This window comes from Poeciliopsis prolifica, unplaced genomic scaffold, assembly GCF_027474105.1.
Source record: "Poeciliopsis prolifica strain line A6 unplaced genomic scaffold, Auburn_PproV2 SCAFFOLD087, whole genome shotgun sequence".
Lineage (NCBI taxonomy): Eukaryota > Metazoa > Chordata > Actinopteri > Cyprinodontiformes > Poeciliidae > Poeciliopsis > Poeciliopsis prolifica.
The window spans coordinates 337,085-354,906 of record NW_026562462.1 but is presented as its reverse complement, the minus strand read 5'-3'; the positions used below and the strand labels follow the sequence as shown (position 1 = coordinate 354,906).

Genomic DNA, 17,822 nt, shown 5'->3' with positions numbered 1-17,822 from the left:
GCCTTTCTTTATGATGCATTTCCTCTTTAAGCAAATAAAAGCATTTAATTTATTGAAAAACATTTTTAACCAGACTAATAAAATATAATATTCTTTAAAGGATGTTAATCCTAAAAGGTTCTAAAAATAAACCTTATTGAAACAGCATAGTCAATTTTACTGTCACGTTCGTGTAAACCTTAGTCTTTTAGGGTTTGGTTTGTGAAAAACATCTTTCTTGATTAGAAAATTATATTCAATTTATTTCTGTTTGATACAAAGTGTTTATTTAGGTTTTCTTTCTTATTTGTTCTATTTGTTTCTGTATTTATTCTCTCAGGTTCCCTAATTTGTAACTTGATTTTATCAAGTTTTTTCCCTCTATCTTAACTATTATAATCTCCTGTGTCCCTGTTTTTGTTCTGTTCCACAGCTGTTCCAAATGCCACTGATTCGCTCTCCTGTATCCAAATTACGTTCTTCCTCACTATGCTCTCTGAGTTCATGTCTTCATTTTTGTTCTTCTAAAAACATAGCAGCAAAATGAAAATGCACAGAAATAACTGATTAGCAGCAGGTCTGACCACTTTTATGAAAGCAAAATAATTCACAGTTTACATACGTGTTCAAATCAGCTGAAAAATAAACGTCCAGCTTTTTTTTCTTTGCTCTCTTGAAACATAGAGGATGAATCATGAAACTTCTCGAACAAGGCTGAGATGTTCTGCAAAGCTTCGTAACGCCACAACAAATCAAAACATCCAAGCTAGCTGCCAAGCTAGCAAGGCCGTCCAATCAGAATCAACTTCAGTTTGTAAATTCAGATGTGAAGATATTTGACTGACAGCTAAACCCTTTGTGAAAATGGTTAATTAACAAGACAATAGTCCCAAACAGCTAATCTTGAGCAGAATGGTTGAAAAAGAAAAGAACCCAGGTTTTGCAGTGGTCTAGTCAAAGTAAAAAAACATGTAGCAGAACCTTTAAAGAATTGTGTAGTAACAAAAGCTCACAAACCTTTATGAAGATCTGGTTAAATTATTCCCCAGTGATAAAGACAAACAGTAAACAACTACCAACTAAAAAATAAAAACATCGTAGTCAAATGCATTTTCAATACAATGACTTTTTAAAAGTTGTTTTTTATTCCAAATATGTGTCTATATATTGAACATCAGCGGGAGGAACCCCTCGTAGAGTCACCCGACACATCAATATTGATAATAATCATGATCACATCAGAATCATCAGAATAATGTCCTTCTGTCGTCCCTGTTCTGGTGTGAACAGCTGAAATCTGCTGGTACAAATCTGAGGGAGCAAAACAAAAACCCAAACATAGTCAAATGTGCAACAGACCAATGTTCACTCTTGCATAGCTGAGTTTGTGAGGACATGCATTATCCCAATGACTTAAGCCCCATTCAGACCCTGATCTGAAACTTTCAGCGCCTGAACTCACCTTAGTTCTCACAAAGATAGCCAAGCACACAGTCTTACACACACATACACACGCAAGCATGAACATACCTTAATTAGTCAGTGACATTTAGGTTTTCATCAACATTCTCCACATTTGCTGCTGCCTTGATGTTACAGTTTGTATGAAAAAGTGAAATAAGATCACAAAATGAATAAAAACGTACAGGCACTGCTCTTCAAAACAATGTTTCATTTTTCTCTAATCACAGTTACACAACCGTAAGCCTTTACATGTGGAACTGCTATTCATAACCGACATGTCGATGATGATCCAGGGTCGGGGAATTTGATTATAAATGAATCTTCAAGAAAAATTTCTATTATATAAAAAAATATAATAATATTGCAAGAAACACTCCAATTGGACACAATGAAAATACAATCACAAATTTAGTGTGTTGTTTTGCTTCAGTTTGTCCACCAAGTTTACAGTCAAATGTGTTTTTGCTTGTGTGTTTGTATGTATGGGTGTTCTTAGGTGTGTGTACAGTACAAAGTTTCCTAGCTCTTTTGAGCCACAAAAACAGCCTAAAAACAGCATAAACGGAATAAACTGACCTAAAACAGACGGAACTGCACTGAGGTAGTTCTTCACTCACTGTATGTTCAGTAAATTTATTTTTCAAGCATCTTTATAAGAAGTAAAAGGGTCCATATAGTCTTAATTAACACAACTTTGAATGTTTTATTAGGTTTGCAAAAGTTTCTGCAACGTTAAGAAATAAAAATCCCCAAACATTACAGTGCATCCTCGGTATTTGCTGGGGTTCAGGACCATACCTGCTTGGCAAAAGCTGAAATTTGCAAGTACTTGAGATCCCCGCCAAATGCTTACAAATGCCTAATTTAAGAGTTTAAACAACAAATACCTTACTACTATTATGAAACTGGACAACTTAACATCCATGGTCTTCCTTATCTTCATTCTTGGGGAACAGCAGCAAAGAAAATGAACGCCAAAAGAAGATGACAGCCCTAGATTGTTGCTTTGCAAACACCAGTCAATGGCATGTTAAGTATTGTTGCAGCCGGGCTTTTCTTCTTCCCGAGCTGCAATTTCTTTTTAATATCTGAGATATGCTCCACAAAAACTAAAAAAATCCACATATCCTGCACTGTGAATAGACAGCGTTCCAAGTTTCAAACTTGACACAACAATGCAGTTTTTATAATTGAACATCATTTGAAAGATCACAGTTTTCAGTTTTTTCTTCATTCATAAAACAAACAAAAAAAATATGACATTAGAAATTTAAATCGTAACAAGCTGCATTAGCTTGGTCACGTCTACACCTTAAAACATTGACTGAGCTGACCAGTTCGAATTGGTAAGTTTAATAACACGAACATTTTATGTGCAGTCAAACAGAAAACACTCGACAAGACCGGAGGATCAAATTGCGGTCCTCGAGGGCATCCAATTTGAGGCATTTCATTACTGTACGTTTTGTGGTTTTATTTTGATTGACATGTGCAAAAACACATGACAAACTTGTACAGGCATGCATTGCAAAACTGCATTGCATGCCAAGTACATAATTTAACTATTTCTGTCTTCCCTTGACAGTGATACTCGGAGTGAAAGATAATCTGCAAGCAGTTCCCATTTGTGTCATGTGACCCACTCCGCACTTTGTGTTCAGATGCTTCTCCATTTAGCTAGGAGATCTGACAATGTTCAAAGAACTTTCTCTGTAAGGTTTGTCTGCACAAGAATTACTGAAATTATACAAAAATGTTTTATGAGCTGAGTTACCAAGTCATAACCAGAGAGAGGAAACATGCAAGTGTTATGCTATCGTAAAAGAAAGACAAATAGGAAATATTATCGCATCTAAAATCTCTTTGGTGATACACAGTTACACTATGCCAATACATATTGGTTTTTGCAGAATTACCGATCTTAAATGACTTGGATCAGTATTAGGGGATAAAAATCTGGTACAACTCTGGTTACTGTATCTTCTGATTATTATCTGAAATAATATTCTCCAGTTTTAATGCACTTTAATATTATATTTTGTATTCCAATTGTGGCCATTTATTCATCCTTTTTTTAAAAACAGCCTAGTTAGCTTTAAGCTATGGGTAACGTTGTGGAAATAACCCTGCTATTTCCCTAATTAAGCAGCTTGGTTTTACATAAAATTATATAAAACTGATATTTTTTGGCTGGATCAAAAATATATTTTCTAAATAAGCTCTGAAGATGTTTCCCCATTTGCCTGCTAACTGGAACATCTTGAAATTAGTTTTCCATTCTTGTTAGCCTCACTTAGCCTAGCATGCTAAGAAAGAGTTTCAAACTGCTAACTTGACTCAGTATAAATTGTATACATCTGAATTTTACATTAACTTAATGTGTATAAAAATATATGTTAAAGTGACATCTTGAGGTGTATTTTTAATTCACCTGCTCATCCATTTTGTGACATCAGTGTCATTCGGTAATAGAAATAGCCTTATATGCTAAATTAAAAACTACAAACCAAAAGGCCTTTGCACAAGTATACATATATTATATTATCTTAACCCATCATCTAACAAATTTGAAAGTGTCAAAAGCTAGCAAATGTTGTCCCAACGGTTTAATTAATCAAACCTTTGTGGAAATTCTGCAATACAAGGCAGAATAGAAATGCTATATTGTCAAGGCGGTTTTGCTGTCATTTACAGTAGAAAAATAAGTAAAAAGTTGGTCCATCCAACCAACCATGAAGAAGACTTCAGCTGAAAAAACATATGTGACCACTGATTGATTCATGCATGCTGCTGATAATACTGGATCAGCACATCTAAAAGGAGACTGCACACTTCTATAAACAGTTACTGTTCTTTTTATCTGAATGGTTGATGCACATCAGAATTAATTTTAGACAATAACATTCATGTGCATGATTACTCTGCTGACATAAACTGAAGCACTGAGACATGGTGTGCAAAGGCCTTTAGTGATGTTCTTCTCCCCAAACAACGCTAAAAATAATACTTTTTTTTTTTTTTACCGAAAAACATTGCTATGCAACTGGTTGTCACATCTTGAAGTTGTGTAACATGACATCTCAAAGATTTCAAAAGTTTTTCTTTGATTTTTCTTTTCTTTATAAAAATAATGAACTCTTGTTGCTTCACAGCTCTTTACCATCAGATGCCTCACAGTGCATTTTTCTGACTTGATACATTTTCTATGTAACAGAAGAACTACCTCAGCACAGTTTTGAACACTTTAGGCAAGTAATAACTATTTTGTTTATCTGCTCTGTGGATCACAGCACCAGCCAGCAGGAATCTTTACAAACAGCAAAACAGTATGAGGAAAAAAAGCTACATCCTCCTTCCACAAACGTTCAAAAGAGTGACATAAGACCATGATTACTGTACAACTGATCTGCTACCACTTTTCTGCAGGAAGGTTTCCTCTTACTCAAACACCTACTTCAGTATTCAAATGGGGAAAAAAGAAAACAAAAAGAGAACAAAAACAACCGTGACCTCTAAGTGTTTGTGTCTCAAAGTCGTCTATTCTTGCAGTGGGAGGATTTGCCGAGGTAAGAGATGGTGGACTGAATCAAAAGTTGTTCCCTAATTCTCTGTTTGCCTATTCATGTAACTGCTTCAAGTTGCAAATTCCAGAGTTCAATTTATTTAATCCTCTCCGCTAAGGTTAGAGCTTAGAATCAATCATCACTCAGTAAAGGTTTATAGTATGAACTGAGCCAAAGGCTCCACTTTGAGGGTTCCGCCCAACAAATGGGTCCAAATAGCTTCTCCTCTCCTCTTCCTCAGGAGTTTGGACAGGTACAGCTGTGCTGCTTGGGCCAAAGGAAAAGTTTGAATGTTTTAAAATGTATCTTTTGAGTCTTTACTCAATGTTTTTAAGCACAACTGTGTCCCCCAAGTAAGTCCGTTGGTGGGTATGTTGGTCCTTTGGCAGGCGGCGGCCTGGGTGGAGGTGCGGGTCTGTTTTTTGCCCGTAGTGGGCTTGCTGTTCCCCCATCACTGTCGGCTCTGTCTGTCGAGATTGGGGGAGGAGGTGGAGGGAGGCGGGGTAAAGACATGGATCCGTGGTGGTAGTGGAGGTGGTGGTGGGGATTATGGCGATGGTGATGTCCCGACATCGCCAGCGAAGGAGGGATTCGGGAGCAGGACGAGGCAGAGGAGGAGGAAGAAGGTGGAGGAGGTGGGGGAGGGGTGAGTGTGGCCGGCCGCAGACTTTGGATCCGCCGGCACTCCTGGCAGATGCGGACATGGCTGCAGCTCTGCAGGAAGCTGCGTGGCGGGGCGGGCGGAGCCTCAAAGGCTGGCATGGGGGGAGGTGGAGGAGGGTTACTAGAGGCAGAGTTGACACCTAATGGATCGTCCAAGAGCCTCTGTGGCCCTGGGCCCAAATCAGGTCCGGTCGCCATACCTGCCCCCAGCCCTGCCAAGCCCCCAGTCAGGGGCCCAGTGCCACTGTAGAGTTTCCCATTGCTGAGTCGCATCTCTCGGACTAGCCGAATCGGCCTAGGGCCTGCTAAGGCTAGTCGGGAGGGGTGACGCAGAACTCCACCCCCAGCACTGCTCAGGGGGCGTCGCCGACGAGCCCGGGAACTTTTCTTACAAGAAACTGCATTTCGAAACTCTGTCAACATCTCCTGACAAACAGAGACCTGAGAGACAAAAGGAAGATAAAAAAAGATGAAAAAAACCCCCGAGAAGGATCGCTAAGAAACTGCAGCACGAACATCTTTTTTTCTGATTGCCACAGAACAATAAATAAATCTTAAAACATTCTCTCTCCATCTGCACATCTTCTTTTTTACTTGAATTGACTATGGCCTAAAATTTTACTTATGCATTTGACACGTCATGGTGACAGAACTCATATTAGTGACCCTGATACAATAATAATAATAATAATAATAATAATAATAATAATAATAATAATAATAATAATCATGTTTTTTTATTTCTATAATGTTATTTCAAGAACAAAACATACAAATTAAATTAGAAACTAATTTGTTATGTATCGACATATACAGTGTGCGTTCTGAAAATGTACAAAGTCAGAAGATTTTTTTTTTAAAAAAAAGAGCATATTTAAACAGAAAAAAAACTGTATTTTTATCAGTGTATGTCTGTGCAGCAGCTTCCTCTGAATCCACAGCCAACCAGTGCTATCTCTGCACACTAAAACATCCAAAAGAGAAAGTCAAATCAATAACAGATAAATTCAAGAGAACAGAAGCCAAAACAACAAACCCTGACTGCAGAGGACAAACAAGTGAAAGACAGCAGAATATAAATATGACTCTGCCTCAATCCATGTTTTGGATTTTTCTTGTCATATTTTTGAGTCACTTTCTTTTATTCAAAACCTTAAAATATAACTGTACTCTGTTTCTATGACTTCTAAAGTACGCTAATGTTATCCTCCAACTTGTGCAATCGTGAGTTGCATGGAGATGTAAAATAATACTGAATATCTTCAAGTGGTCAGCGTTTGAAAATGAATTACAGGCATATTTTGTAATTATATTGCTTTAATTAAAACGATGGCTAGGAAACTGAAGAGTTAAACATGTTAAACAAAGTAACTAATCATACCTCTCTTCTGACTCTGGAAGTGAACAAAAACATGGTTGTCCTTACAGCTCAGGTAGATGCTCTGCCTTCCCAGTTAATTTTATTCTAAGGATTTGTTTGAGCTTATGCAAATGGTAAAGGCACAACTTGAATTAAAAGGCAGCCTGTTGCGCTGCCATTTACATGGACTCTTACATTACCTACATAATAAAATTCAGGTAATATGCAGCCCTAGGAACAAAACATTCATGAAATTATTTTTGCATTTTGTTTCAAGAAAAGCAGAAGACAAATCTATGGAACATATTTAATTTTGGATGGACATGCAGAGCTGCATGATATTAGAAAACCTGCGACTGTGATAATATTAATAAAGATTGCGCTGACAATATCAGCTGTGATATATATGCCTAATTTGTTCCTTCTTATCTGTGCCTTCATCACTCTTGTGTTACACTTGGAATATATTAGCCAACAATTATTGCACTCCAAACAGTCCTTTGTAATATTGGTCCTGCAGATATTGCAATGAGGATATATTAGCTTTGCATTGTGTAGCCTTGCTGCTGAACACACAGCATTCATTAATGTCTCTGAGTTCTCTTAAGGGACCATGGTGAGATGTATGGTTGATTTGGTTGAGCACCTCATTGTGATGCGATTTGATCCCAATAATTTTGACCATGCAATGAAGCTACATGTGTGTCTGCTTTGCTCACCTGGCCCCAGATCTAACCGATCTAACGGACTCTGCATTGGCAGAAGCATAATCTCAACAGAGCAGGATAAGAATTGGTGACAAAAGGTCCTAATCCTGACAGTAACAATTACTTTATTTTCTCATATTTTCCTTGCTGCAAGAATGTAGCTTGTATCTTTTCTACCCATGTGCTTCTGTTTGTGACTGTGTAAATGGTCATAGGATATATTTATAGAAGTGAAGTTAGAGTCTGTAGTAAAAGGATGGCTGTTTGTGAACAAAAGCTGCCATTTCCAGTTCGATGTTTGTTTTTTAAAATAGAATGCGGCCTGACTGAGAATGAGGACAGACATGTTTATGCTTTTCTTTCAGTGCAAGAGAACAGAAGTTTATCAGTGCTCCCCAGCTTTCCTCTATGTTTACCAGACTTGAATCTCCCTGTTCACTTCCAAAGCTGCAAACTTACAACTTCTTGACTGTTTTCATTTGATTTAATGTCCTTGTTTGCACAAAACAGCCCTAAACATTTACTAAAGCTTAAATTGACTGGAAAGACAACAAAATAAAGACTTCGAACTGCTTTGATGTTTTTGTAACCCTTTTATTACAAGCCAGATGACAAATTCACATCACAAATTTATAGATAGTTTTTCTTTGTAAGGTTATGAAGTCTTTATGTGGCTATGTTGCAGAAACTGTGCTCAAAGCTCAGGAATGGTGCAGTAGGAGGAAAATGCAAGAGGAAGATGAGGATGCAGTTTTACCTCGCCTGTCTCAGCGGTGCGGCGAGTTGACCACACAAACTCCATGATGGCCACAAACACAGCTACGATGAGGCCACAGATCAGAACTACAAAGATCCCGCCAATATTCTCCATGCCGAGACCTAAAAAACACAAAAACAAAGGGATCTTTATGAATATTTTTTTTAATTTTGTTTTTGATCAGATGAAGATGACCCAAACTACACCAAATTAAAACGGAAAATTTGGAAAGGTCAGTTTCATGAGCCACACTTTGGTCTAATATTTTGAATTTTACAATCAAAAAAATTATATGAAATAAATAAGAAAAAAAAATCTCAAAACAACTTTTTATCCACGCCTTGATCCAAAGGAAGAAAGGAATCCAAGAATTACTCCAAAACAAGGCAGTTGATTATTCAATGTTTTGAGACTTTATCAAACCACAGCAAGATGCAAAATATAAGAAAAGATGGAAATGGTCCACAATAAGTACAGTGGTACATTGAGGACTCATTCATTAGGTCGCTGTGATGGACAATTACAGAACTTCAGGCAATTCAAATATTTCTGATGGAAAAAGGCATGACATTTCTTTCAATACCTTAAACTCAAGCACGTTTGGGTGATGGAGCAGTATAATGACTGAAAGCGCACAAGTACCACATCAGAAAGTCAAAAAATTACAGAGAAAGCTTTCGAGAGGCCTAGTTAAAGCCTAGGCTTTTGTTTGAGATGCGTTGGCATGACCTTTAAACCACCGTATTTGATGAAAAACGCTGCTGAATATGAACAATTCGGTTATACTGCTCTAACCATGTGAATCGCACACCGGTGGTAGTTCTTGGCACCAAGAATTAAACTAACAGCTCTGAGTTTAGTGGCCAGTCGCTGTTCACATAGGGCCCAGTGGTTCTGGGTAGCTTTTCTCTTCAGAATATGAACATCCTATGGGATGTGTGACTCTCTTGTATGCATAACAAGCCAGTGTTTAAATGCTGTGAGGTCCTGTTTCTGAATGTAGTTCATGTCAAGAACTGAGTGGAAAACTCAGGAGAGAAGCTGCCAGAGGAGATTTTACAGTATGAAGGCTCCTTTATGTTCCTTTTTTTTCTCTGCTTTCTCCTCAGTGATTCAAGTTTGGTGTCTTTAATCCCTCTACAGAAAGAAGGGATTGTACAGCTCTTCTTTGCTGGAAGCAGTCTTTTTGGGTTAGTCCTGCTAGAAATGTATTGTGGTATTTTTTCCTTTATGCCTTCGTTGTCCACATTTTTCTTTTTGCACAGTTCCAGTTTGCCAAAAGTGTGTTAAAAGAGGAAATAACTGAATATTTCTCAATAGATTTTATCAAATCGAAATTAAATCAAATCTTATTTGTATAGCACATTTCAGCAGCAAGGTATTTCAAAGTGCTTTACATCATAAACACAAAAACACAAAGTCATGCAACATAGAATAAACAATACATTGTTACGTATTACGTTTCAAATACAATTCTAAACAGGTGTGTTTTTAGTTGCGATTTAAAGAAAGTCAAGATTTCCGCTGTTTTACAGTTTTCTGGAAGTTTGTTCCAAATTTTTGGTCCATAGATGCTGAAAGCTGCTTCTCCTCTCTTGGTTCTGGTTCTGGGAGTGCAGAGCAGACCAGAACCAGAAGACCTGAGAGGTCTGGAAGGTTGATACAACAACAGATCTTTGATATATTGTGGTGCTAAACCGTTCAGTGATTTATAAACTAACAACAATATTTTAAAATCTATTCTTTGAGCTAGAGGGAGCCAGTGGAGGGACTTTAAAACTGGTGTTATGTCTCTATCTTCCTGGTTTTAGTGAGAACACGTGCAGCAGGTTCTGGATTATCGTCACTACCACTAACATCCCTAAATATTCAGTGAATAACTAATCAGATTTTGAAGTCCTGGAGTATTTTATCTTGTGTGCTCAGATTTAATTAAGGTTTTCTTTTTTATGTGCAGAAAGACGAGCTTTCGTGGAACTGTCAGCAGCATTTCTGGCTGCTCAACTTGACTATGGATGGATTCTGTCCTTAGATGCTCTCCTTTGACTACTGCAGGTGGTGGATGTTAGAATCAGTACCTTTCAACCTATCAATGAATCTATGACAGCAGTAAAAAGGTTTTCAAAGACAGACTATGGCATCCAAAACGGGTCAAGAAGTGAAATTGCAGTTCTTTCTTCCCAGCCACTAGAAGACTCTATAAACTAGCTACCGAGAAAACAAAGTCCTGCAATTGCCCGGTATGATAACAGCAACTGCAGGCGACTCTTTACTGAAATTGTTCGGCTGACTTCAAAACCACAAACGAAAAGTGTAAAAAAAAAAAAAAAACCTTCAAAGAAACCACTTCTTAGAAACTTATTCTACTATTTTCACAAGTTCACATCCTTGAGCTTCTCACTGAAGCTCTCCACAGATTGTCAGAAAATGTGTTCTTTTTTTGTTGCAGGATTTACCTGCCAGCTATTTCCTTTCTTTGTGAGCACAGAGAAGGGGAAACACACACATTCAGCTCCCTGTGTGATCATCCTCAAAGCGACATTTGACCATTCATAATGGACCTTTAATAGATTTATTTTGTCAGACTTCACACACAAACACAAAAACAAGCTTCCATCTCTTCCAAGGTCAATGCTTGATTTAAACAGTTTAACCAATATCACTATAACATCAATTTCTGAATTGACAGATTAACGCCATTGTGACTTGTCCTTTTTTCAGAAAAGGCAAAATCTGTGAGTCTATTTACAGTACAAGCCAAAACTATTGTGTCCACACTGCACAGAAAATCTAGGTGAAAATACGCATTTGGATTATTATCAAGATCTCATTCTTTTTCTGTTTTGGAAATAAAGAAAGCTACACAAGCAGATGACAGAGAGCTACTGATCGATTCAGCGGCTGGTCTCATGATTCCATTAAGATTGGCTGCTGAAGCCGTAATAAGAGGGAAAAAGTCAATGAAGACGAGCAATGTTGTCTTGTTGCAGCGAGATGTGCCAGAAGTAAATATTAGTTTACTGATGCTGGGGGAAATTTGAGTCTGTACAATCGATAAACGACAAACAACAAGCAAGATGTAAATGAATAAAATAGCAGGCGGTAATTCTTTTTAATGACGTGTTTCATCTCAGGAAAAATACAGCAAAGACAGGGTGAAAAATGAAAGAAACACATCCTATCACACTTTTTTGTTCCAGAAACATGACTGTCAGGCTAATTGGTCTCTCTAGATTCTCCATAGGTGTGTGTGCGTGCGTGCGTGCGTGCGTGTGTGTGTGCGTGCGTGCGTGCGTGCGTGTGTGTGTGGGGGGGTGTGTGTGTGGGTGTGCATGTCTGTCTCTGTGTTGCCCTGGGACAGACTGGCGACCTGTCCAGGGTGACCCCGCCTCTCGTCAGGAACGTTAGTTGGAGATCGGCAACCGCCTGACCCCACTAAGGACAAAGGTGTTAGAAAACAGATGCATGGATAGAAAAGACCTTAAAGAAAATCCTACAAATGCATTTTTCTTTTTAGCTACTAAAAAAATCCCTCTTTTAATTTGAGTTCACTTATGTAAGAGGGGAAATAGACCAAAAGGGAACAATTTATTTATTTATTTTTTAAACAAATTTCTCACAGAAAATTTTTTGACACACCTAACAATTATTATAAAATAAATATGTGAATTTCCTATGAATAGTCATCCAGATATAGGAAAAGAGTGTTTTTAGATAATTAAAAAAAAGAAATCCATGTGAGCTGAGGAGCATACAAACCACGAAGTGAGAGGAAGACACTACTAGGGAAAATTTAAGATTTTTAACAACATCTAAACCCAACAAACTTGCTCTCAAACCTTGTTGTTTAATCCCCCTCTTTCATCTCCACATCGTCTCCATCTGTTTGTGATGCATTTAACTGTCAAACATATCTGAAACTCCAAGATTTCCCCCAGAAAACCTCTGCAGGAACACGCAGTAACACTGCTCTGCAGAACATCTGGTGATATCCATCTTCCTGCAAAGTGTCGACTCCGGTGTTACTGGGACACATTCTGACCACTTAAAACGCTAATTGTTCCACATTTTTAATGACTGCACCATCTGTCACGGCAGAGAGTCTCTGCTTTATTCGAGTTTGTGACTGCACCTTGAATCATGGCGCCTGGCTGGTTTCATCTTGTGTATAAAAGACTAATCCATTGATCTGTCAGTCAATGACAGCTTTGATAACACAGCAAAGTACAAGTGTGACTGCAGTGGAATTAATCAATCAGTCAACAGACGACAAACGAACAGAAATTTTTGATGATCAGTGTCATTTAAAAAAATTTGAATGGCATTTCAAGTCATTTAGAATGGCGTCTTTGAAATGATTTCTTACTTGGATGCAAAATGTATTGGCTCTTTATTAAAATTAAGGTGACAGTGAATGAATTGCATTTCTATTTATATAGTCACATAAAGTTGACACTGAACTGTTTATCCATGCAAACTACAGCTGTTGTAATTTAGCACATAGTTCAAATGGACAGTGGGTAATAATACTAGCACTGTGGATAGAAAGGTAACGGTCTGCTGACCCAACCTTTGGCTCGGTGGTCCTCCTCTTTAGGACACTGGCCTCCCTCCCACCAGCGTCTCTTCAGAATCTCCAGCCTGTTGCTCTCCTGCAACTGCAGGATCCCCAGCGTGATCTCATCTCGGTATGGAGAGCCTGCAGGATGGGAAACCAGAAGAATACATGATTACTGTGAAATTACTCCAAAACAAATTCCAGGATATTTTATTTTATTTTAATTCCCTTTTCATCACTGACTGCAGCCTTTTTCAGAATTCTTAGTTCTTTTGATATGATAAAGATATTTTGCTAAAAAGCTCAAAACCGGTGAAAACACAAATGAAACATTTTTGGTGCTGTTTTAAAATTTGTGTTTACATACTTCATGTTCCAGATGACTGAACTAAATATTGATATCTAAAAAAAAACATTTATTTTGAGCACAAGTTATTATGAAGCCATACTTCACATCAGCAGCAGCAGTCTTCGCTCTGGCACAGTAAAAGGAAATATTCCCTCTGCATTAAAATTGAAACCTAGTTTGGCTACAAACAGCAAAATTTATATCGTTCCGACATACCATTCCTACACTCTGGGTTCCTTATAATGAGATGTCAGTGAGATATCACCATTTTCTTCAGCTGTATGGGGCACAGCAAGACCCCACACTTGAGTACTGCTGTGGACTGCTGGTCAGCTAGCTGAAAGTGGACTACAACATTTTTCCTTCATATCAGAAATGCCACTGATAATATTTAAAATGGAATAACAAAGGTTTTATTTTAAAAGTTGGATGGTTCAATGAAGCTCTTCTTTTGCAAACAAAAGCAACAAGAACATGCTTTAATTTATTGTAATTTTAGCCGAAGTTGTCATCCTGAAAAATGCACAGGATGAAAATATACAAAAATAATAATAATTTTAATTAACTTTTTCAATTAGTAATAGCTCAATTTTCTCATCAGAACTCTTCTACTTTTAAAAACGTTAATTTGTGTCTCAGGTTTTGGGTTTTTTTCCACTTGCCCAAGGGAAATATAGTTAATGAGGACCAAATGGCACCTTTTCACTAAACAGAAAAATAAAAATTTCATTCATAACCAATCACAGAGACAGGTCTTGGATGATGAAGAAAAAAAAACTGGTACTACACTGACAGGAGGAAGTGTAAATTAAGCTCTTTTTATGTAAAGCATCTGTTTTTATTTTTTTGCATCACCCCGTCAGCACAGACCGTCACAAACTAACAAACAGAATGTGGGATTTGAAAGAAGATATTAATGGATCCACCTTTTTACATTTTTTAGATAAACTTGTGTATTTACTTTCTCTAAAATCTAATTTTCATTTGGAACCCAATATCGAGTTAGGCAAAGAATGACTGAATAAAATCTTTTCATCATCGAAACAGATAACTATTCAAATCTCAAATCATCTACTTTATGAGGTACAAATGCGATACAGATTTAGTACTTCTAAAGGTGCCAGGATTATTTTTTTCTGTGATTAAAGAAGAACAAGAAACAAAGGGATTTGCAGAAGGACAAAATAATCCTATCTGGAGAAAATCTTCCCAGGTTTTTATAAAACTAGTGTAACATTTTTAAATAATATATTTTGGAAGAATTTTTTGCAAAAATAATTCCCCCATGAAAGGTCTTGGTTTTCCACCCTCACGTAACATTGCAAATTATCCATCTTATGCAGGCGGGATAATGGTAAATAAAGAATTTACTTAAATCCAGACTCGAAGGAAGTTATTCAGGATGTTGTGCAAAGATGGGATTGAACAGACAGTTGAAATGTATCTATTGTCCGTCACACCTGAACAAATCAGCCTTGTTGAGATTTTTGAATCTGAAATCTTAATACATTTTGCTGCACTGTGACTCATGTGCATGTAAATATCTAGACACTTTATTCTACTTCCCCAGCTGCCTCTTATTACCAACTTCATGATAAAATGTCTTGAAACTCTTCATCATCATAGTTACACTGATGCTGATAATAATGAGAAACATCTAAAGATGAAATGTGGGAACCCAAATGACTTTTCCTTTTAATTCTTAAGCTGATGGTAATTGCTTGCTGTCAGTTAGAGCGGTGAGCACGAGAGACGACATCCGTTGGGGTCACACCAGAGATCGTGCTGCTTATATTTTCATTGCTTAAAATGTAGGTTGATTGACAGACCAGTCTCCTGCAAATATGTTTTTTTTTTCCTTCCTTTGTTGTTTTTCCTGCTGTTCTCTCTTCTCTGGCTGCATCTGTTCCTGCAGCAGGTATTTCATAACTCATGCATGTCTATAGAGCAACACTTATCAGGAACAAGATGATGAGGTCAGGCCAGACTCTGGCAGGACTGACCAAAGTCTAATTGGAATCACTATGGATTTAATTTGCCAAGAAGAACAGATGCACAAATAATCTGGCCTGATTAATGGCCAAAGAAGACTTGGCACTCTATGCCTCCATGACAAGGTCTCCTTACAATAAAATACGTAATGCAGTTATAAACATACTGTAATGTTGCAGAAAAATCATAGTTACCAAATTCAGCTGAAAATAATTTTACTCCAAAAAGAAATAGATCAAAACTGAGAGGGATAGCAGAAGCTTTGCATGAGTTGTAAGGTTTCATTTTTTCATGATAGTTGGTGTAACCTGCTTCTTCAGCATCAAATCAAGGTGCCAGCCTGCCTGAGGAGCCATTTTTCTGTCAGTTAATGATCAACATGACAGGGAAGGACCCTAGTCTACATGTTCTCATACTGTGTAAAAAACCCTGGTGTCTTACCAATCACAGTCCACTCACCCAGCGGCATGCCGATGCCATATCCCTTTGTGTCCAGCAGTCCTCCGATCTGCGTGAGGTTGCAGTTTAGGCTGCGGTAATACTCGTTCATGGTGCTCTCCATCAGGAAGGCGTACTTGGAATTGAGGACACGGGCGATACCTTCTTCTGTGCTCTTCACAAACACACTGGGCTGCTTGGACTTCATGTAGTTCCACATTCGCTGGTACGTCTGGTACCGCGAGTTCTGAAGGAGAAATTGCAAAATGGATTATTGGATTAGTCACACAAGTCTGAATACTTTTTTCTATGAAATTTCTCTCTGTCTCACCATGAAGAAGGTCATAGTGGACCCTCCATGTATGGTGCCATATTGGATGTTGGTTTGGTCTGCCAGGTCATCGGGAGACTCGATCGGCACCTCCATTCTCTGTACGGTGAGAAACGCTGCCAGGTTGGCCGTGTAGGAAGAGATTATGATGAGAGTGAACGCCCACCTGAATGATGAGAAAGTAAAAGTTATAACCTTTATTTACCCTGGTGCCTGCACCACTCTCACAGTAACATCTCCCTCATGTTATTTCCTCTCCCTGATTTTATTAAGAGCAGAAAGAGGAAGGCAGTATGGGGAAGCAGATGGAAGGCACTGCAGGAAATGTCAGGAGTTTTAGGTAAAAATCATCAACCTAAACATGAACTCGCACTGCAGCAGAGATGAGCAGGATGCCTCTGCTGCACAGAAAATGAAAGCAAAGTTATGAAGAAATATATTAAAGATGGAGCCAAATTTCTGAAAGAAAAATGGAGGGAGTTGGGGAAAGTAGAAGCAAAGCAAGTGCCACATGCAAATATTCCCAGAAATTTATGTAGAAAAATGCTACACACCAACATAATTACAATAATTATACACATACAACTCTCAGAATAATGTTAGGAAGATTTAATTACTTTTTGTTCAACATGCATTTATTATTAAATAAATTTAACATAATGCTGAGTTTAAATTGGGCTAATTTGCAACTATGACTCTGCCATTTGTGAGAATAAACATTTAAATAGAAGCTAAACCAACGTGGATTTCTGAATTATTGGTTGCTGCAGCTCAGATGAACAGCTGAATGACAATTCTCAGCACATATTTCCTTTATATATTATTGTTTGTGGCAGCAATATAAATGGCAAGATATAAAATATTAATCGGTAACCTTTTGAGCTGTTTTTCTGTGTTTTCCAGCTGGGACTATTAGGCTGACAGGCAGACGTGAGCGTGATCTAAATGATTTTATCTCTCTGTCAGAAAGGAAAAGCTAATAAGTCTTGAATTATTTGTGCCACCAATATACTGTGGAGGGATTTCTGCACTGATCTGTTGATATGATGAATTAGAGCTGCTGTTTATTCAACTCATCATTATTCCTTAAGTTTGGGTTGTCATCACTGGTAAGCTTTAGTTTGGCCTTGAGGTTTTTCATAGAGAACAATGGTTTTCTCTTTCTGTGCCTCCTAAAAATGATTTAAAAAGTTATTTCTTTCCACATGACATATACATGGTTGCTATAAACACAATAGAGAAATTTTTGCCAACCGGCATTACCTGACTTTACCATATTATAGCTTTGGACTATCAAAACTGAATATAAATTTGTACAATTGGATAAATTGAATCAATTTATTCAATTGAATCAATTTATCCAATTGGGACTCATAAGTCATGAGTCTCCAATCTCATGACAACAGCCACTGAATCAAGCACCCTTAAGATAATTAACAATACACAAGTGAGTTAACAATTCTGGTTCATGCAGACCAGGTGAATCGTTCATAATTTAGTGCATTTGCTTCATTGTTCTGTGCAGTCAGTGGTTTTTGTCACTGTGGAGAACAGATTACATGTATTCATCTGGTTTATGTATGATGTCACGATGTGGTTTCTCTGTTCAGATGTTTGGACTTGAATATTAACTATAGTAAATGAGAATGAAATACTATTGT

The 17,822-nt window shown here is 37.6% G+C and overlaps 1 protein-coding gene across 1 annotated transcript in view; it reads right to left on the bottom strand.

Annotated features, from left to right (window-relative positions):
* Nucleotides 1-609: 609 nt before the first annotated feature.
* Nucleotides 610-17,822, bottom strand: part of LOC129353315 (glutamate receptor ionotropic, kainate 5-like) — a 177,649-nt gene continuing 160,436 nt past the window's right edge. Inside the window, exons 16-20 of the mRNA XM_055022595.1 lie at nucleotides 16,162-16,327; nucleotides 15,852-16,077; nucleotides 13,064-13,192; nucleotides 8,494-8,615; nucleotides 610-6,110 (exon numbers count right to left, since the gene is read on the bottom strand). Of these exons, the coding sequence (XP_054878570.1) occupies nucleotides 5,337-6,110; nucleotides 8,494-8,615; nucleotides 13,064-13,192; nucleotides 15,852-16,077; nucleotides 16,162-16,327 (1,417 nt within the window). The 3' untranslated portion in view covers nucleotides 610-5,336. The remainder of the gene's footprint in view (nucleotides 6,111-8,493; nucleotides 8,616-13,063; nucleotides 13,193-15,851; nucleotides 16,078-16,161; nucleotides 16,328-17,822) is intronic.